This window comes from Zootermopsis nevadensis, unplaced genomic scaffold (genome assembly GCF_977971745.1).
Source record: "Zootermopsis nevadensis isolate Lab colony 2312 unplaced genomic scaffold, Znev_1.0 Znev_ptg000010l, whole genome shotgun sequence".
Classification (NCBI taxonomy): domain Eukaryota; kingdom Metazoa; phylum Arthropoda; class Insecta; order Blattodea; family Termopsidae; genus Zootermopsis; species Zootermopsis nevadensis.
The window spans coordinates 16445254-16467645 of record NW_028259142.1 but is presented as its reverse complement, the minus strand read 5'-3'; the positions used below and the strand labels follow the sequence as shown (position 1 = coordinate 16467645).

General features: G+C 41.2%; 1 protein-coding gene across 4 annotated transcripts in view; it reads right to left on the bottom strand.

The window, feature by feature from the left end:
• LOC110830296 (ankyrin repeat domain family member sosondowah) overlaps positions 1-22392 on the bottom strand; it is a 369880-nt gene that overhangs the window by 17780 nt on the left and 329708 nt on the right. Inside the window, exon 7 of one of the 4 annotated variants that reach the window (XM_022065024.2) lies at positions 4077-4100. The exons of the other annotated variants lie outside the window; for them this stretch is intronic. Within the exon in view, the coding sequence (XP_021920716.1) occupies positions 4092-4100 (9 nt within the window). The 3' untranslated portion in view covers positions 4077-4091. Of the gene's footprint in view, positions 1-4076; positions 4101-22392 lie in introns of those variants that run through there. 4 annotated transcript variants of the gene reach the window in all.

The window sequence follows — 22392 nt, the reverse complement described above, 5'->3', positions numbered from 1 at the left end:
ATAACTTGTGTTGGGCAAGGCCGTGGTCTAGGCAACACGGAGTTTTCCTCCGTGGCATCCCAACAATTACTCCATTCACACACAGAAGAAGGCAATGGCAAACCACTTCTGGATCATCTGCCAAGAAGGATCCTGTTCATATGGACCTGTCGTCAGACAGAACACTACAAATAAAATAAAAATTGCCGATGTCGAAAAACGAAGTTATTCTTTAAGCTTCAGACATGCAACAAGCAACGCATTGGGCTGAAACAAACGTGAGTTCTGTAGCAAATGAATGAGTCGAGAATCAAGGAGGTTGCATGAAGACACCAGAAGGTGTCATTCTCACTGGCGGCTTAAGCCGTTTGCATCGAACGGAACTGCTTCGTGGGCGTCGTTCATTGCCCGAGGTACCTTGGATCAAGCCCTAGCTACTTCACGGGTCGAGAAAGTGCAAATAAAAAGAAACCACGTGAGATTTCAGGTTCTCACGGCAGCGAGTACGAAGACGACTGTCTTCTGAGAAGTTGGACCGTGTAGTCTGGTAGATACTGACGCGCTTACCGCCTCCGTCACCAGGGCGCAACATCCAGAACACAATTCCGTGTGGACATGTCCCATATAATCTCCTTGGAATGAATATTGAATGGACACTGGCCATTGATGTCCAAGGCATGTCGACCGCCGAACTACACGCCTGCATCTCAAGGGGAGGAGGAACACAAAAGTTTATGGGGCCCAGTTCTTGGGGAGGGACACCAAAGAACCTCCCACTCATGACAAAAACAACAACTACTTGGGAAACACAGGAAGTGCCAATGACATCATAAATCACGTAAGGCAAGGTGTCCGACCATTCTAATTGGTCATCCGTGGAGCCACAATGTCCTTAAGTCCAGACACTCGGCGCCAGTCGTCCTGTTTCCCCCAAATTCGGTAACAAGACCTTGTTCCTTAGCTGGCAGATCCGTCAAACAGGACGACAAGATATAGTGTGTGGAATGCATACAACTCTTCGGCCTCTAGATCAACGTACTGAAAGTGTCGGGCGACACGAAACGACGGGGACTATAAACCAAACGAGTAGGCCCACTATGAAGTGATATTATTAGCATTAGTATTAACAAGTGATTAGAAGCTACTATTTAGCGACACATTTACGTGCATGAAGTAGTTTCTTAAACTCCGCGCACACACACACACACACACCATTATAAAAAACTCATATATAAACAATATTTCACACAGAATTTGAAGATGCATATGTTAACGATCTACTTCAAAACCAAGTCCCGTATGTCTACTTCCAAAGCTTCATTAGTTAGTACCGCCGAACATAAAATTAAACTTCATATCGTCCCCCCCCCGTCGCCCTCCATAATAAATTCACAAAAGTTGTCTCTTTTTTCAAATTTATACAGCTGTACAAAAGGCAGGATTCCAGCATGTAGCTGAGTAGAGCAGAGATTCGAACCAAGTACCTACTGTCTTGCCATTAATCTAACCTGTGACACTAATTAGTCTCAGAGCTCCAGCGCTCTGGGCTCCAAGCACTATCTTGTAAGGGTGGCTCTTGTTTTACCATGAATTATATACCGAGCGCTGGGTCGGAAACCCAACACCTCACTTCTGCAAACCTTACAATAACTTTCAAAGTGGAAAACAATAAATCCAGACCCACCAGACGTGTCGATCACCAAAAGACTACAAACTAAGACGCTGTATTTTTCACAGGATTCTTAAATAATGTAAAACTGCCACTACATTGCTAGTGCGCCCACATAACACTGTGTACTCCTGTATGCATAATCAAGTTGTTGTTAGCAGTTAACAAGGAGTAGTTGGCCTACAAGTGGCAGTCAGTATATATTAATAACTATGGACGGACAGATGGACGGACATAAAAATGGGTAGGAAGGCAAAGAGAGACAATGATAAACAGATATTGAAAAAAAAATACAAGGAAATGACTGTGTAGTATGACATACATCTGCGATGTGATTAACGTTGTCAAAATGAATTTGTATGTAGCCTACGCAATTAACATAAGACCGAACGCAGTGTTAAAAATCTCAAAGAATGCAGATGGAAAATAACTAAAGCTCGAATTGTAGTATACAATTTGTTAGAAATACTATTTTAAAAACTTATCATCTAAGATTTTATTTTTGCTTATGACAACCTTTCAGACCCATAATATCACGAAACCAACGCAGCTGTACATCCACTTATTAAATTACCCAACTTCAAAACCTTCAAAGTTCTACTGTACTGTCATGGCTGCTGGCATATTCAGTAGTAAAACTGTTTCATCTAAATAAGAAACGAGAAGATATTCGGTGGCAGTTGACATTCCAAGCCAACTGCTACACTAAGCCAGTTCCTGCTGTAAAAATATGCACAAACGTATGCTCAGCCCACCCCCACTCGAAGAAGAGAGTCGCTCATTAATCAGTCCGCGATTCCCTCCGCAGAAGCTGTCTGCTCTTCGTGTGCCTCGGTTCCCCAAGCTGCCTGCAGCGACTGCACAACAGACATGTCACGGGTAATCGACAGAGTTAATTGATTAAAACTTCAAGCCATCGGTGTACTACAGAAAGGCTGTCTTCGTCGGAGCATGAGCACCACAGACACCACACAGAACCCGTCATATTACACGATCCTGAACCACTTCCATCCACCTCTTTCAATAAGATCCACCTTAATGTTATCATCCATCTCCTTAGTCTTCTAAAAGGTTCCCCCACAAAAATTCTATACACACGTCGTATCTCCCACATCCTAGCCCATGTAGCGACTCGGATTTCTTCAGTATCCTTACATAGGGTACGAGTTGCAGGAATCACAAAGTTCCTAAGTCCATATACCCTTTTAAGAAAACCTCTGCACAATCGAGACGGACTCGCAGTTACATATTTAACGCACTCGTTAACAAGCATAATAATAATTATATGTACCGCCTTCTTTAATAATCTATAACTCTGTATTTAGCCCACATAGTTCGTTTACAGGTTCTGTATGATTCGCAGTGCAGACAGCAAAGCGAAGTGGCGTTTTCTTAGCGGTAGAAACTGCATCTTTAAATATTATTTAGAAGAGCACACTGAGCTGTACTAAATATCGTTAAGGCGTGAGTGGTTTACGTTACTGTACCGGGCTGAAATATAACTCCGTGTTAGGGTGAACTGTGAACTGTCGTTTACCCGCATAGCAGCATGGGGCACAGTCTTCTTTCTACACCAGCGTCTTCTAACGAAATTAACGATTCTGAAAGACTGAGCTAATTGTGTTGAATCCCAACCAGCAACATGTGAAACGTAATTCTTGCCAATGTCCTCTTACCAGGAGCGTCTTGGCGTTCTTTATGCACACTAGAGTGAATCTACGTCTCATCACCAATTTCTAAATCTCAAGCAACAGAAAACATTACTCAGACTAAAGGTACTAATTCTTAACTTCAGTTTTAATCTAAATTCAAAATATTTATTTTGGCAACGATTATTTAGACCAAGGTGGTCCTACTTTTTTCTTCCATCAGACTAAAAATGTTTCATACTGGACTCAAATGCCAAGAAATACCTCCTCAATGTTTCTCCACAAAAAAATCATATTGAAACCCATCATTTTGCACACAACCCCCCCCCCCCCCCCCCCCCATGTCCATCTATTTCAACAGGGCTAGAACCTAAGTCCGCCACTGACCATGATCTGGAGCCAGTTTCATCCACCTCTCATCCACAACGTATTTACCTAAGATCCATAAGAATGTTACGCTTCCGTCGTCTGTTTACAACACCGTACTCTTAATGGAACCGATAGAAAATGTCGTCTGATAATTGAGCTTGTGGAAGGCTTAAAGAATGCCTGTGCTGTAAAGCTCATATCCGACAATAAAATACTAACATATGCCTGTATAAATGTAAGTAGTTAAAAAATTCAGTTTTATTAAGCTCAAATACATTTTGTTTGTACACGTAGCAAACAATTTGAATAAACGAACAAAAATATATGTATTTTTCACTGATGTTAAATACTAGAGTTATTCAGAACAGAACTGATTGCTGTTCCTAAACGAGAAATCTCGTTCGTAGCATCGGAAAGTTGAACCACTAGACCTTCTGCAACAGAATAAGATTAGGCAGTTCAGTAGATCCATTTCGTAGGAATGTTCCGACAGATAGATGTGCTAACCCAACGAGGTTAGACGGCCCGGTAGCGTTATGTTAAGCAACGGGATGGATGTGATATTCCAATTGCCCCAGATAAACCACGTGGGTCTAGATGCCATGAGCAAAGGAAGACTTAAGGGCCCTCGTTTCTTACAGTGTGTAAACATGAGATTTTACGTGACAAGTCCTGGCTTAAAACAACATCCAACATTTCATGTTTACTATGCGACAAGGAAATTACAGTAGTAACACACTTCTGTACAACACATAATTTCAAAAGAAGCATCCGGGAGAAAAGTTTTCTATTTGGGGAGGGAGAATGAGGGGTTTACTTTGTGGGCTTCCTGTCACTTCAGCGCGTATCACTTCAGTCTCAAGCCTGGAACGAACTGCCGGCAACTCCAAGCATTTTATACAATCCTTCTTCATTGCATGTGTTAACACAGGTCCAAGCTTGAACTATTTTACACGTTCTGACGTCTGATTTCCTCCCAAGTGACGGATCCCGGAGAAAATTTATGCGAGAGAAAAGTGGGCAGAACGTGAAGCTGGCCACTCTAGAGTTAAATTTTTAAAGATGAATTATCGTCATTGACTTAATGCAGACTCTACAATAAAATACAAAAAAAAAAATACTAATTCAGTGGGGCACGACATCCTAAGTCAAAGCGTTAGAAAACAAATCTTTGTTGGCCTGTGTCACCTTTATCACAACCAGGTCTTCCCTCTTTCGTTCAAATATGCCATCATCACATTGTAACACGCGCGTACGGTCGAATGAAATGCTTCTCACTGTGAGAATGTCAATTTGCATGAGACTACAACTTGTGGGCAAGCCTGTGCCTAGTACAATCACGGCGTGTCGTGTTCGTGGGTCACCGCACAAGAGTGTGGTGGTGATAACGATTCACACACGTGGCTCTCTCGCCGCCACAGACCGGGCTTCAAATTTTATGCACAGTATGTCACCGACACGGACGTGGTAATTCAAAACTTCGTAAATTCTTCTGCCCGAGTAGACGCCGGGTAGTTAAAATGTTATTACCTAGAACCGGTGCAGAATTATGGGACACAACTTTTAAGGGCAATCTTTCACACAAAATCCTTTGGTACAGTGTCATCCATGTCCCTATCAGTTTTAATGTCAGGCGATCATAAGCGGTTTATATTGCAAAAGTAATCTATGTCTACACACTACAGCAGCGTCTCTATATAATTCGTGTAATCGTCATTATGTGGTCACTGGGGAAAAAACGATGAACTGAAACGTAGAGGTCTGTTCACAAGACTTTCAAAATAATTACTTTCATCGTGTCACTCGTTTACTTTAAGAGAAATGTAAACGAAGAATGGAAGCACAGGATGGAACTGGTTTTCAGAATTAAACACACGCTCAAACATGTGGATAAACCTTTTAAACAGTAAATACCTAAAAGTATTATGGCTTATCGGCCTTGTTTATTTATTGCAGTTATAAATATATTGTTGTAAAAGTAATCATATTTGTTTCTCTTGTTAGGCCTATATTACACAAAGCTCCATATGAGGTAAATCGGAGAAGGCATTGGGAAAATACGGACTAAATTAGACTCTCTAACACCTTTTTTCGTCAACGTTTGTTCGTGTGTACCGGTATCAAAAATAAAACATATGGATGGACGGACGTCCGATTTCTGCCCACCAAAAATAAAACTATCCAGTACGTATATTAAATTACGTGCGATTGTACTTGTAGTGTGTTCAAATTCTAAGTAGGATTTGAGGTTCTCACGGCGGTCAGTCCGAAGGTGGCCGGCCGTCTTCTGGATTGCAGCGCCGTGTAGTCTGCGCTACAACCCAGAAGATGGCCATTTTCTGTTCAAATTATCGTTTTTATACCATTGTTGCACGTCACAGGAAAATCTTCAGATTCCATCTGTTGCCTTCTCTTGGCAGCGACATGAAATTGTGACAATGGAGTTTACACGTTAAGACAGCGTCTTCTGATTCTCGAGTAATGACCATTATGACAACGTAATTGGCATGCAGTTTCCTGCTGGCTTTCTTCGCTAATCGGATTTCAGAAATGCGACGCAGTTGTCTGTTACAGAACACAAAGAACAAAATTACCCCAAACAGGGATGCCCAAAACAGCACCGATATCATTGTTAGAAGGTAATTTAAATGCAAGAATGTAATGGTTTATTTAATCCCAAAATTTTTAAAAGAATCTTAATCATTTTCTTAGTTTCTGTGCATTATTCTAGTTTTCGCAGATGAGGCCAACATAAGCTCTACTAGACTCAAAATTCACTCTGTAGGTTTACAACTCCATCAAACCTCCGGCCATACCATTTTATCTGCCGGGTCATTCCATTTCTTCCTCCATGTGGTAATAACTTCAACTGTATTACAGACATGAAGTTACTACCTAACGTATTTAAGCAATTATAACAGTCTGTATGTAACCAAAGGTCTTAAAATCCCCAGTTTAACAGCTTTTATTCATCTGTCTCTGTTAATCCATGTTCATTACCTCTTTTACAACTGGTTTAAAGAATATTTTGAGTAAGCAAAAGTGTACTTAGACATTACTTCAACTAAGCGTGTGCACATTATTCCACTTTCTCGCCGCCTGGGTTTAACAATTTTACTAAAACCAAATCTCTGGTAGAATTATCCGTATGTTGAACGGAGATCAAAAATCTCGTCTCAAGGAGTAAGAGACCACGAATATCTGGGTCTCTGAAGCAGCAGTGAAGCATGGGGGCCACAATGAGGCAGCTCCTCCACTGAAGGCCAATCCCCTCCATAACCGAAAATATTTGATTAAATGCAGTCAAATAGCAATAGCCGGACGGAAATTTCTTACGACGAACTGGCGAGGTAAAAATGGCGTGATCTTTATGCCATCTCTACATAAAGCGCTAGAAGAGGATAGACAATGCGAACTGAAAAAATTACCATTTGTGTCAATTTTTTTATTCTTACTACTTACTTTTTCTCAATTATTTTTGTTAATTTTTTATGTCCTATTGTTTTATTGAATATATCAGTTATTTTTTTAAATTATTTCGATAATACCAAGTCTTGCACTCAGTTACCAACGTTCTGAGGAACGCTGAAAACAGTATACAAATTACTGTCTTTTAGAATGTTGCGCCCTGATGATGGAGGCAGTATAAACCTCTGAAACGTCAGTAAAGTTCTACCAGACTACACGGCGCAACATCCCAGAACACAAGTCATATTAATACTAGTCGCCCTATGAACCTGAAATCTCACCAAGATTACGTGTGTCACAATCCCCAGCAGAGGTCTTCCTAAGACCTGTTCTGTGCATGAAGGACCACTGATACTGCCTAAAGTGGGACTATTAAGTAGCGACTATACGTAATGGTAAAGCTGCTCCTTCTACTTAATCCCATACACACCATATGGGTGTGTTAATTTATGACAATGTTGGAACCGGGGTGACGGGAGAGTTCCCACATGTGATGCCACAACAAGAGTTCCCCTAACCGAGCAATACAACAGGGTGGACTCGAACCTGCGCCTCAAAGCAAAGAATATTTTTGGCCCATGTTACAGTTTTTAAAAAAGTAACAAATATGTGCATTTAAAAATGAGAACGTTTTGCCATAGAAGTTGGCTGTATTCTAGGATGTTGCGTCGTATAATATGGTAGAAACTGACCGACGTTTCTGTCAGTTTCTACCAGACTACACGGTGGAACATACCAAAATACAATCAACTTCATACTCGCCGTCGTGAGAAAATTAAATCATATTACTCCCATCTCTCTGTCTTCTGGGACACAGAGGAGAATGGGAGGTATTCTACTTTGACTAGGCAGCGTGTCTTGTTCCACCCCTAAGTGCAGTGAATAGGGTATATGTGCCGAGCCAAAGATCGTAACAAATCTTCGTCGTATTGGTTCTGCACTGGTGAATACAAGAACACGGATCACGTTTCAGCTGTGGTATATGCTTGTCCGACACGATGAGGCGCCTGCAAGAATTTTAAACCGACGGCGGGACAAGAAGGTAATAATCCCATTCGGCTATCTATCCATCATCTGCTCATTCGTATTGTCAACCAGTGGACAGACCGAGCCACTTCCTACTGAAAGAACTCTCCAGTTCACAGGCCATTACTCGCCGCTGAGGGAGAAACAGGCACCAGGGGTGGAATGGTCATCGCGCGATGACACACGAGATGTTCCAAGGTAAAGAGAAAGTTGTCTCTGCGCACTTCCCAGCTCCCAAGGGCTTGAGCATAAGATACAAGGATTTGGTCAGCTTCGTACCAATATCTGAACCTAAAGACACCAGCACGAGTCCACACGGCGTCATAACCAAAAGTAATATGGACATCTCCATCTTCAGACCTACTCTACTATTATTGCTACATAGGTCTATCGGGTATTTGAGGTTCGCGCAGCAGTGACGTGTAAGAGATTACTTGAGAGAAGTACGCGGATGTGGATTATATTAAAATATAAATTATGTGCGATAAAGTTACTTAAAAATTTGGAATTAATTCAACTGGTTCATGACACCGTTCACTGGCGGGCTCTTGTGAACACGGAAATAAGTCATCAGGTTGCACAGAAGAAGGATGTTTCTTGACAGGCTGAAAAAATAAACCTATCGGCTTTTCAAAGTAGAACCCATACCATGGAACCAATCCGCCACTGCACAGTGCCCACATGTGGCAGGGGGGGCGCCCACCAGCCTCTTCATGGAACCCGATGCTTGGATTCACCCGGCAGCTATGTGTGTCAAGAGATGACTTCCTTCAAGGAACACTTCGACCCCAGACTTCCGGATTCTTCACTTGCCCAATTAACAACTAAAATTGTTGGAAATGCAGTCGTCTGTAAACGCTTACTCGATCTGAACAATAATAACTGAATGTGTGGATTATTATGTGATTGACAATGTCCTGTCAACAAAATACAGGATAAATGCTTTGAAACTGTAGCAAAATTCAGGTAGCTCAGTCAGTAGCCTACAGTGGCTACGACTGGTTAGGGTTATAATTAAAATGTGTGAAGAAGATATATGGTTTCAAAGACTTTGAAATTTATGAAAAGAAGCTTACAGATTCAGTCCACTAAAATAACCTATCTGAAAGAGGGTTTAAGATTCATTACCAAATGAACGCATCTGGGGTATGTTTGTATGATTTGAGGTTTCCACTGTGGTAAGTACGAAGATGACTGTCTTCTGGGTTGCAGCGCCGTGTAATCTGGTAGATCGTTTCAGAGGTCCTTACTGCCTCCATCATCGTGCTGATGGTGGAGGCAGCAAGGACCTCTGAAACGTCGGTAAACTTCAACCAGGCTACACGGCGCTGCAACCCGGAAGACAGCAATCTTCGTTCGGGGTATTTTTTTGTTTTTATTGGTCCAGAACATTAAAAAAATTAGGGGACCTTATGATTTGCCACAAATCACTGTGTAGTAAAACGAATTTCTTGAATAATTTCCCATAAAACCGGACGAAATAAAAATTAATGATCAACTGTGACTTTACTCAACTAACGCAGTGGAGCAGAGTCATTCAAGAAATTTCCCATCTTTTACGAAAACCGAAGGTTCATAACCGTCTTCACAAGAGTCCGCCATTGGTTCCTATCATTAGCCAGATGTGTAAAGTACATACCCTCACACCCTAGGTCCTTAAACTTCTTCAGCTTAATTTTATTATCCAATCTACGCCCAAGTCCTTCAGGGTTTGCAACAAAAATCTTGTATGCACTTACCATACCTCCCACACGTCTCTCATGCCCTGACCATCTCATCCTCCATGATTTGATCATATAATAATAAATCACTGGCAAAACCAACTCGATTGGCTGACACCATAATATAGATATAATTTTTACTGTCAACAACTGTTGACTTGAACCCATCCATAACACTTTACTGAACACTTCATCAGCGAGATCTGTAGTAATACATTCACAAGATCCAAAATTAAAATTAATTCGCATGTTCAGTTTGATCTAAGGTTGACCAACGGGATAATTTTAATAAAATATGTACCACAATGTTCTGGCTGTTACCAAACGGAACGCCGACAGCCGGAATGATCACAAACTTGAACTAATGGAGCACAAACAACATAAAGTGTTCAGAAAACGGAGACTAAGGACTTCATAACGTAGAACAGTAACAGCGTACCCAAAATACTTTCCGAGTTCCAAATCGACGTCCATTTCTCGCAGACCTATTTTAATCAGGAAAGACAAGGGAGGAAACATGCTTGAAATACACATACATCCTAAAAGCTTCCTTTGGTATGTTGTATTATCTCTCAGGCCCTGAATTACAAACACTGCAGATATGAATCTGCTGTAATTAATTTGTGTGATTTATTTTACGAGTTATCAGTAACTCAGACTATACAGCATCGGATGACAGTTGAAAATTCGTTTGAAGCTAATATTAATATCAACGTAAACCAAGTATGCAGAACAACAGGGTATTCGTTTGGCAAATAAGTGACTTCACCGGATTACGTCACTTCTGATGTTACGATCTTAACAACAGTTATACCGTGTTTAAAATTTTATTGCATAATTTGTTTTTCGAAGAACACACCCAGCATTATAACACGGGATTATGAACAGATTCCCCATTCGCTTAACATTTCTTTTTCGGGACACCTAACCCCTTTTCAACCTGTGAAGCCGAAGCTCATCTCGACAACATTAATAATTAAGTCAGAACCGCAAAGAAAACATAACGCGTCTCAATTCTAGAGATAAACTGGTTAATCTTGTTTAAGGAAGTAATGTCTCTTTACACCGAGAATAATACCCATAAATACAAAATGCAGTGTTAATTAGTATTAAAATAGTGGTGCTTATAGATACCACTGGGGTTTAAAGGGAAGCGAGCTACACGTGTATTTATGGACTGTAATTCACGTTCTTCCCGACAAGAGAGAGATTCGTATCTTGTATCGTTAAATAAAATTCCGATCACCAGGGTAGAATATCTCTTGTTGGGCGTACAGAAAGCATTTGACACCTCTGCAGCAAAGCACTTGGAACAGGACTCAGCAAATGTTGCCAGCCAGCCAGCAACCGGCAGACGACATCGCGTAGGAAAGTGAGTAGTTTTCTGGCAGGTTTCACATGCATTTCTGTTTAGTTACGACATAGGTCAAGTTTTCCTCTATAATGAGCTAGGGATTTACGAAGCTGTGGAATGTGACTCCAACTAACGACTGACATATGCTACACTCTGTCTTGTACACACAGCACATGATACAACAGAACTACTCAGCATAATATACTGACACCTACGGAAAGTTGATCGAAGCCAAATTTCGTGTGATTAACGATGACTTATAAAAATGAGATAACCCATTCGGAAATAAAGTGTTTCCACTTAACAGTCTCATTTGAATGAAACCCCGACTGTCGTTTTAAGAAGTTACAACATAAACTAATTTAATGGCGTTTGTGATTTTTGAGTACTGTGAATTATAAGTTACCACATAAATACGCAACAATATTTTTTTTTATTTCAAAAGTAAACATGAAAACATCTGACACATATTTTCAGAAACAACATAACATTCGAGCATGATCTCATTTTATAAGCATACACTCTACAGTATCTTGTTTCTGTGTCTCAATGTTATGTAGACCCTAGGCAAATTATTGAGCAAGAGATCACGTAAGGGACCTACGCGGAACCTCAAATCTCATGAATTTGTTGACCAGGTAAGTCAATATACATTTTATAGGATGCGTTGGACGACAGATTTGGCTTCCTCTTAGGTAATTCGATGTGTCAAGGCAATCCTTGCAGCAAGAAAGCTCGAATTCTGAATGAAGCAACCAGTTAGGGGTCCACATGGCGCCCCATCACGCCACCCCCACCCGCAAGCTATCTGTCAATCACAGCCATTGGAATGTACCCTGACGTACCTGATGGCGCCACCACGCCCCATTACCCCTATATTACCCCCATAGCCAATTATCTCTCCACTATTTCATCATTACGGATGCCTGAAGAAGATCATTACACACTGTCTAAAAAACAGCCTATATTCCTCTAACAGGGTTTTTAGCACACTAAAATGTGGACAAGTCTGGGGTTAGCTCAACCAGGAGGCCGAAGAGTTAGGCTGTCTCTTCCTTTACCCCCTTCTTTACCTCAGACTGAAGCAATATCTAACTTACAAAACGTGATTTTGTTATTTCATAAGAAAAAGAACAATTTTACATATTAGGAATTCTATTCCGGACAAGGGTGCCACTGAGGGGCCCCATCCAACCTCACATCCAGGTGTGTCCATGAACCGATTTAAAAGAGCGTGTACAAACAAAACACAAGACCCAGTATGGCGCCGAACTTTATTTTACGGTAGTGTTGGGCCGATGTTCCCCGATGCCTATCTCGTGGAGTAACCCTCTGTCGCCAGCAACATTGTGTTCCAGGATTCCTGTCTGTCGCCACACGGCTTATAAACCTATCGTCTGCATACAACGGATCCTATCTTTGTATTGTAAGCCTACTATTTTTGCACTTATCACCCGTCAAAAGCTGCAAAACAATGGCCTATTCGGGCATAACTACAAAGAAAACAATACATTACGATTTCTGTCTTCTGGGTTATTACGCTGTGTAGTCTGGTCGATGTTAACCAACGTTTCAGAGGTAACACTGCCTTTGTCATCAGGGCGATGAGTATGAAGATTTCTGTCTTCTGGGTTATTACGCTGTGTAGTCTGGTCGATGTTAACCAACGTTTCAGAGGTAACACTGCCTTTGTCATCAGGGCGATGAGTATGAAGATTTCTGTCTTCTGGGTTGTTGCGCTGTGTAGTCTGGTCGATGTTAACCAACGTTTCAGAGGTAACACTGCCTTTGTCATCAGGGCGATGAGTATGAAGATTTCTGTCTTCTGGGTTGTTGCGCTGTGTAGTCTGGTCGATGTTAACCAACGTTTCAGAGGTAATACTGCCTTTGTCATCAGGGCGATGAGTATGAAGATTTCTGTCTTCTGGGTTGTTGCGCTGTGTAGTCTGGTCGATGTTAACCAACGCTTCAGAGGTAATACTGCCTTTGTCATCAGGGCGATGAGTATGAAGATTTCTGTCTTCTGGGTTGTTGCGCTGTGTAGTCTGGTCGATGTTAACCAACGTTTCAGAGGTAATACTGCCTTTGTCATCAGGGCGATGAGTATGAAGATTTCTGTCTTCTGGGTTGTTGCGCTGTGTAGTCTGGTCGATGTTAACCAACGTTTCAGAGGTCATACTGCCTCCGTCATCAGGGCGATTCATCGACCAGACTACACAGCGCAACAACCCAGAAGACAGAAATCTTCATACTCACCGCTGTGAAAACCCCAAATCTTACAAAACAATACATACTTCTACGTCGAGTGGAACACAACAACAAAAGGTGATCTTGTGGACTTCGAACTGAATTCCGTATCAAAATTCTAAGAAACCCTCGGCATATGTTCTGACAAACAAATCATCGTATTACAATAGCATACAATATATGTATGTCATTAAATCTGTTTTACATACAAACTAACTTTAGGCCATGTCTGACTCATATTTTCCTACCGGTATAAAGCATCGTTTGTATAATTGCACAAACCTTTCCTCACTAACGTTCACTTGACTTCGGATCCCCCCTTCCTAGAATAAAGCTTATATACTAAACAAATCAGTTTTCGGCTGAGAGAAATGCGAAGCGAATACAAGAAGAATGAAATTTATGTTGGCCATACTATTATACCAGAAATACCGGATGTAGCAAACTGTCTTATTAGCACACAAAGTACAGAACATGAAACTCTGTCAGGGAGAACAGAAAGTGCTGGTTTCCTTCATAAGGGAAGAAATCTCCATGAACAACCAATGCATAATGACAGGAAAGATAGCTAACTGCGCTGATACGATACGTCCGTCTTCAAAACCGAATAATTAAACCTTCGAATTGATATTTTCAGCTTGCATCTTCTGTAAAAGGGCAAACTAGCTTATGACAACATATCCGTGTGTCTATATAACTAGTAACATCCGAAGCAAACAATGTATATTTATTAAACTTGAAATAAACATCACGTCACTAAAAGCCACCCAACCTTCCTAAATTTTATTTTCGTACCATCAATAATACAAACATGACGGCCATGTTAAATTGTGATGTGGGGGAAGACACCAGTGCCACTTAATGCAGATGTAAACGTTTAAAGAAATGTAAAATTTTGCAACGGTAATCTTTTATAGAATTAGGGGTTAGCATTTCGTCCCAGACCCACCTCAGTGGGTATTCACCTGAAGACGGCAACAGATCCAATTTCCAAAACGTTGTCTTTCAAGTGTACTAGACAACAAGAAACATGATGTTTTATTCTGGTCTGCACCGAAAATGCAGACAATACGTTTCTTCGAAACGTTGGTATCTACCTGCGAGTTTACACGGCGTCAAACCCCAGACGAACAACATCATCACCCTCACCGCTTTGAGAACCTCAATCCTCACAATTACAACATCAAGGGCGGCGCGAACTCTGAGGTTATATTAAACACACGAGGTGCGATCGGAAAGTTTCAAGACTGCGCCTATAAAAACCCGTACACTTATCTCAGGTATTAAATTCATCCATCACCCTCGAAGTAGTTCCCCTGGGAGTAAACACAACGATCCCAGCGCCGCTGCCAAGCCTGGAAGCATCCCTGGAAATCTTTCTTTGTCAGCCTGTCAAGCACCATCTGCGATTCTGCCTGAATCTCTTCTATCGTCTCAAATCTCCTTCCCTTTACCTGAATTTTCATCTTCGGGAAGAGGAAGAAGTCACACGGCGAATAAGGAGGGTGCGGGATGACGGCCATGGTGTTTGAGGCCAAAAACTGCCGAACTTTGAGGGCGGTGTGCGCTGGCGCGTTGTCATGATGCGTCGCATGTGGAGTTCTTCCTTTAGAATCAGCTGACAGGTCCCATAGCTTATCCCAACAATGTCGCACAAGTCGTTGATGGTACGACGTCGATCTTCGTAAATGGCCTGCCGAATCTTCGTAACATTTTTGGGCGTTGTGCTCGAAGATGGTCGTCCAGAACGCTCGTCATCATCGACAGAGGTTCGGCCATTTTTAAAACGTGAATGCCACACAAAAGTTTGTGCGGACTCCCCAAATGCTTGCTTTAGCATTTCATAGGTTTCCGTAGCCGTTTTGGCGAGTCTTTGGCAAAATTTGATGCACACTCTTTGTTCATGAAAATCCGCAATCGCAGGAGGGTCGGTGTAATGCACTACCAAAACGCCCGTAACTAAGAAACAAATGCTAATTCGATGATGCCGGCTGGCACACTGATTCACTATGAATGTAGGCCGCACCTCCTAAAGGCAGAAGCTCGTACTACATCCGGTTCGCCCTCTATTGACACAGTCTTGAAACTTTCCGATCGCACCTCGTACTTAACCTAGTTGTAGGCTGGAAGCCTTCTACTGGACATTATGTACAGAAATTAATGACGAAGTAGAATAATTATTAATTTTACGTTCATGCTAGGTTGGCTACCTCACAATGTAGGGTGAGGTTTTCACGGCGGCGAGTATGAAGATGGCTGTCTTCTGGGCTGTTGCGTCGTGTAGTCTCAATGGTTCGACGGTCGTAACAGAAAGCTGAATAATTCCTGAACGCCAGTTACAACTATCAATCAACCAATCCGTCTCCTAAACGCATTAAAGCACATGAGCTGTACCAATGTAGCCTACACGTAACGTGATATTTCAGCGACCTCGTGAATTGCACCTACGTGAATTTCCTCAACCTGCTTGGCGCGTGGTTACGTTCACTCTGTGTTTATTTGCAGTGTACCACTGAATTTAAATTCAAATGCGTTTTTATGCCTATAATAGTAGTTCACAACGCGTGATAATAGCAGTGAGAACTCGCTCGGTTTTGCATTGTCAACCCACAGACTCGTGGCTTGTTTACTTGTTACTTCCACGATATTTTTAATATATCCTTGCATCTGTTGCACACTACGGTATTTAAGACAAAAAATTTGTCATCTGTAAATGTTATACATCTGCGTCGTCATTTAGCAATCTTTCCCAACTTACGAAATCTCATTAAAGTGATAATATATGACGTGTAATGTACATAATAATTCATAAACTATAAAAAATGATATGTGAATAATATTAATAAGAAAATGTATGCATACATAGATTATAGACCGATAATCGTACCCTACATGACTTGGATTATTTAAATATATTTTAGGGTGCAGGCACGTGGAAAATGTTCAAAGACGGTGTTCTTTCGACATCCTGAAAGAATGGTCAGGGGATTCGCTAGCTACTTCACAAATGCATGAGAAGGACAAAGCACCACGTATTTACGTGTCGCTGTCCAGCTGTCTGCTTCGTGTCGTTAAACAACCGTGCAATCAGTTCATAAAGTATTTAAGCTTGCAGTCTGTTTAAGCTTGACTAAGAGTGCTCAAGCGTGACAAAGCGTGACTAGGCGTGAAGAATTGTGGCCATAAGTGTCAAAACGTCATAAAAATTTACAAAACGTTACCTAACCTAACAAAATCCACCACACAAACGTAACCTAACCTAAGGCAACCAATCCTAACCTAACCTTACCCAACCTACCGTAACCTAACCTGTCGTAATCTCATCTAACTTATTGAACCGTACGTAACATAACGTAAGGGTGCAGAAACGTGACTTAGTGACCACGCGTGACTAAGCGTGACCTGCGCTGACGTCGTGACAAAGGATCACCAAATGTGTCGAAACGGGACAAAGATTTACAAAGCGTGACCAAACTTGACAAAGCGTGACTAGGCGTGACCTGCTATAAAGGCGTGACAAGAGGTCGCCATAAGTGTTAAAATACGACGAAGATTTAAAAATTTGTCTAAACGTGACCAAGCGTGATTAGGAGCGGGCACTATCTACAAGGTCACCATAATCGGTGAATTCAGTTCTACCAGAAAATATCATGTCGTGCTGCTTACGCATTAACAAAGCCTTGTGCTGTATATCCTATGCCGAAAGGCAGTACTTAAATTCTACACGTCCGACTTCCAAAAATTTTAAATCACAACTGTAAACTACATTTTACTCGGCATTCTTCCGTTAAAATTAATTAATGCGTAGACAAAGTTATTGCGAATCGTTAGTGTGAATTTCGACGTAATCAATCAGCTAGTAATCACCTATATTCCGGACGAAAATGGGAGTACAAGAGGACAGGTCACGAGCTTTTCATACATCCCAAGAAGTCCTATGATCCAATTAGGGGGTAATTTATCTCATAGCATGGAAGGGGTTAAATATCGTCGTTAGCTAACAGTTTATATACTGGGTACCGCGGGATAACATTTCACACAGAATCTATTAACCTGTTTACTTTTATTGAGGAGCTCTTGTATGCGTACAAAATACTGACAACGGTTTTTTACACAAATATTTTACGTTAACAGATAACATTTGTCGTATTATAAATCGTTGGAGGAATGTAAGAGTAAGCTTAAAAACATAAATTAAAAGAAAAGAGATAGATAGGCATACTCAAAACGAATTAATACTAAATTCGTACTACAATGGGTTCGCGTTTAGGAGGGATGTAGCATAGTGGGGGTGGAGGTAGATCGTGACCCCCAACCCCCTTATTTACAAGTCACGATTTAAATAATTGTCTCAGTTACTACTGCTAGACACCAATACTCTACTCTTCCCACAATCTACCAGCATTCGAAACAGTGCGCTTCTACATATATTATGAGACAGGCAGCCACAAAAACAAGCAATTTGAAGGCTGCTACCCAGTAGTCAGGCAGTAACAACTTTAAACAATGTAAAACTTAATCTACGGGACTCCACTAAATTCACTGCGTGCCTATTTGCTTACCAGTTTTAACTTCAAGAGGCTAATCATATTTCATATAAGCCAGAAAGGAACCGTCCCATATCTTGTCCACCTGTCCCGCAGTCCCAGAGAGACCTCCCCATTATAATGAACACCAAAATCCACCTCGGAGTCAATTACAGGGGTGGCCAAAGTCGACATGGAATATTTATTAACTGTTGTACGTAAATTCTAATAAACGCTTCGTTCATTTTGGAATTCATCTAAGAAGAAACACTACTGGTACAAATGTTAAAGAATCAAGTCTGACTGTTCAAAAGACATTTAATGGAATGCTGGCAAGAAATGAAAAATATATAATCAAAGTTAAAACAAAATATAAAGAAAAATATAAATAATTCAGAGGACGAGAGAAATTCAGAAAGGAACGAGGAGAGAAAGAAATGAAATGATAGGAAAAAAGAACAGGATGAAAAGAACAGGGTGCGGGAGGAATGAGAGAAAGAAACAACAAAACAAGACAGAAGGAAGGAAAGTACAAAAAGTTATAGAAACAAAGAAAAGAGGAACGAAAGATAAACACTAGTAAAGAAAGTCGGAAAGGAATGGAAGGAGAAAAGAATGATACAGAACGAAGGATAGACAGCGAGAAGGGAATAAAAGTAGGAAAGGCCCTTATCATTCAGTTACACGCTAGTTGTACTCAATTGGAGTCCCCTGAACGAAGGGAAAAGAATTCCAATAGAACGGAAAAGTGAAGCTGACGTCAGACAACGCCGATGCACAAGAAGGAGGAAGAAAAATATTCGTTCCTTGCAGCACAAAACAAAAATCTTTGCCGTTATATTCAGAATAATATAAAATCGGGGTTATACAACCATTACAGAGCTCGAGCCAGTTTGTACTTTGATATCCAATGGTGGAAATTACTGTTAATCCTACTTCATTTTTATTTTTTAAATTTAATTACAGTTGAACTCGTTAGTAGCTACCCACGCACGCAAGAAAGCACAGAGCAAGCATTCGAAGACCTTCATCACGCTCCCGAGACGAACTCAACTGCTAATAACATTATCAGTATTGTGATAACTAAACATTGTTTATATCATGTGCAATTTATGACTCATGCATCGTAATTTTTCGAGCCGCGAAATCCTAATTTCCTTTAAAATAGGGGAATGCCGTATATCAGTTTAAATGGTCATCTGTTTTGCTAAATTATAATCGGTGCCTATGACTTTAGACCACAGCTCTGCAGAGTAAAAATATTAGGAATTTCCCTACAGCATTTGAACACTCTACGACAAGGAAAACAGCGCTCTATGACTGGAAGCAGACCTACGTATATGTGAAAAATTTGTTTCTAAAACAAGAGGCATTCCAAATAAAAAAATTAGCAAACCTAACTTACGCACAGCATCTGCAAAGTGAATTAACTCTTGCCTACTCTAATATAAGTAAATGTTTACGACCTCCTGAAAGACACACAATGTCAATGTGAGCCAGCATAAATCAGGTAGTACAGTGACTGGCTTCAGGCTGGAGAATCGCGGTTTGATTCCTGGCAGAAACAGCGGCTTTCTCATGCCATCACTTCGTCCAGACCGACTCTGTCGTCCACTCCGTTTCCTATCCAATGGGAATCGGGAACTATTTTTCCGGGAACAACGAATGTGAGTGTGAGGCTTACCATCCATCTTCTTCCAGAAAAGTAAAGAATGCCTGTAGCAGTTATCGCCACTCCCCATACACCTTAAATGCGTGGGGTATGAAAGCAGGAATACCTCAACTGTTTTCACTACTATCGCATAAAAGGAGAATAATTTAAAACTGTCCTGCTACTAACGAGCTCAACTGTAATTAAATTAATCCATTTACCAGAGTGTCTGCCAACAGCAAACGGAAATACTAATAAATACACACACTTAACACAAACAAACGAAAACACGCCTTAACTAAACACATCTAAACAATCTCAACACCGAAAATGTGATGTAAAAGAAAAGGAGTAAATATTTTAGAAGAGCATTTTATTATAAAATTAGGAATTTCATCTGGTCCGAAACATTTTCTAAACAAATGAATCATAAACATGTGAAATATTCACAAAATCAGAAAAAACGAAGAACTGTTCTGTTAACAGAAGAGGGAGAACAAAGGAAAATGGTCTGCAAAGGCTTCTACAATAACTTGGGGTTACATAACAGTTTTCTATACTTCAATTTTGATAGTAGACTTTCCTTTTACATTTAGATATATATTTCCAAAAGTACTTTTGCTGGGTTCTCAAATTACCATCGACAGTTTTAACCAATCCAGTTTAACTGCCTTTATACTCGCAATAATTCTGAAAAGTTTACGATAATATGAAAAATTCCGTAACAATAACAAAAATAATAATAGTAATAATCATATTTCGGTTTCATATATTTATAAAAAATTAGACATTTCTTTTTAATTCAGTATGTAAGACATTACGAACACCAATCAGGAATCACACAAATACACACGATGAAGGGGACGACGCAACACACAGTACAGGCGCTTCAACATCAACAGTTCTCACAAAAGACACGCTTTTTAATAGGTTTAATTTAGAGTTCTTACTAACCTCGCTATATGAGCCGGGATAGCTCAGTCAGTATAGTGAGTAGCTACGGGCTGGACGGCAGGGGTTCGATCCCCGACGGAGGTAGAGGATTTTTCCTCTAGCCTCAGCGTCCAGACCGGCTCTGGGGTCCACCCAGCCTCCTCTACAATGGATACCGGGGTCCTTTCCCGGGGGTAAAGCCGGCCGGGGCGTGATGCTGACCACTCACCCCCATCTAGTGCCGAGGTCAAGAAAGGGAGGAGCTATACCTCCACTCCCCCCAAGCGCCTTTACGGCACGTAGCGGGACAAACTTTACTTTACTAACCTCGTCATGCAGACTGAAGTACTTAGCTTAAACAACGAATGACGCTCTCTTAACCCCCCACCCCCGAAAACTTATCCTTTTCATTTCGAAAACAACATAAAAAGTCGCATAGAATTTAAAATGTATAAATATTCCATTAGCGTAGCGTCGCGCATGTATTGATACAGGGATAGACCGCCTCTCGCTGGCGGAGTGATATTAATTAAAGTGATCCGGGCATGACACGAAAACGAGCCCAGCTCCCGTGGGGGCGGTTTGTTCACAACGCAGAATATCCCCCTTCCCCACTCACCGGTTACTGAAGCTGATTAACCCGGGTGTTGATTTAATCACCAACTGGGTAATTGGTGTCTCTAACTAACAAACTCGGCAGGCGCTCAGTGATGCCACTGCATATTCATCAATTGAGCCACCACCACCACCTCACCTCACTCCACTCCACCACTACCCAGTACCAACAAAACATAACCTATACGTGATCCTCTGAGGTCTGTTATTGTAGACAGGGGTCGCCTTATACCCATGCATACAATGTTATATCAAAAGCGGTGCTTTAGTAAAGTAAACCCCGCCCAACCCTTGGGTCAAACTCACACGATTAAAATCACCTACCAAACTTCGAAAAGCCTCAAAATACAATCTTCATATCCGTGTACAGAACGGAAGGTAATGAAGGTAGTATCAGTGATCGACTCTACGCTGAAATTAACCTGGATATTAATTAGCATTATGCTTACAGCACCGCGTTCAAATGGTACAAATTACGGACTTCTGAAAGGATAAGAGATTTGAGGTTCTCACGACTGAGAATGTGAAGATGGCTGTCTTCTGAGTTGTTGCGCCGTGTTGGTCTGGTAGACGTTTACCGACGTTTCAAAGATGCTTGCTGCCTCTGTCATCAGAACTTTGTGGTGGAGAGAAAAATTCTGCCCTGTCGGGAACGAAACCTCAGTCGAACTTGTACGACTGAGTTATCATCATTTAAGTACTAAGTGAATATGGAGTTGTCCCAACGCCTAAGCACCACTCCATAAGGATGTGCATGGGAACTGGAGAAGAACAACCACACATTGAATGAAGGCGAGCAATTCTTTTCACGCTGCGATTGCTTCATAGGGTAACATTTTGGGGGATAAGCTGTCAGATGTAATATTGATCCTGCTTGTGTGTGATGTCACAGTGTGCTGCCGACGTTTCAGAGGACCACACAGCCTCAGTCAAGATTAAAGAGAGGAATGCTGGGAACATTCTTCACTTTATTCCTGGGCATGACTAACTTCTTACTCCGCAAATCTAGGTGTTCTTATTGTAGAGCCTGCACCTTCTTCCTGAAGTTCAGGTGCAAAACATAATTAAGTTTACGATCGGTCCTCAATCAATTCCTCTCACCTGTTAACTGCAAGGTTAATCGCCGCTATTGAATACATGTTCAACTAGTTACTGCTTCATGAACACAGAATTACCCCCCCCCCC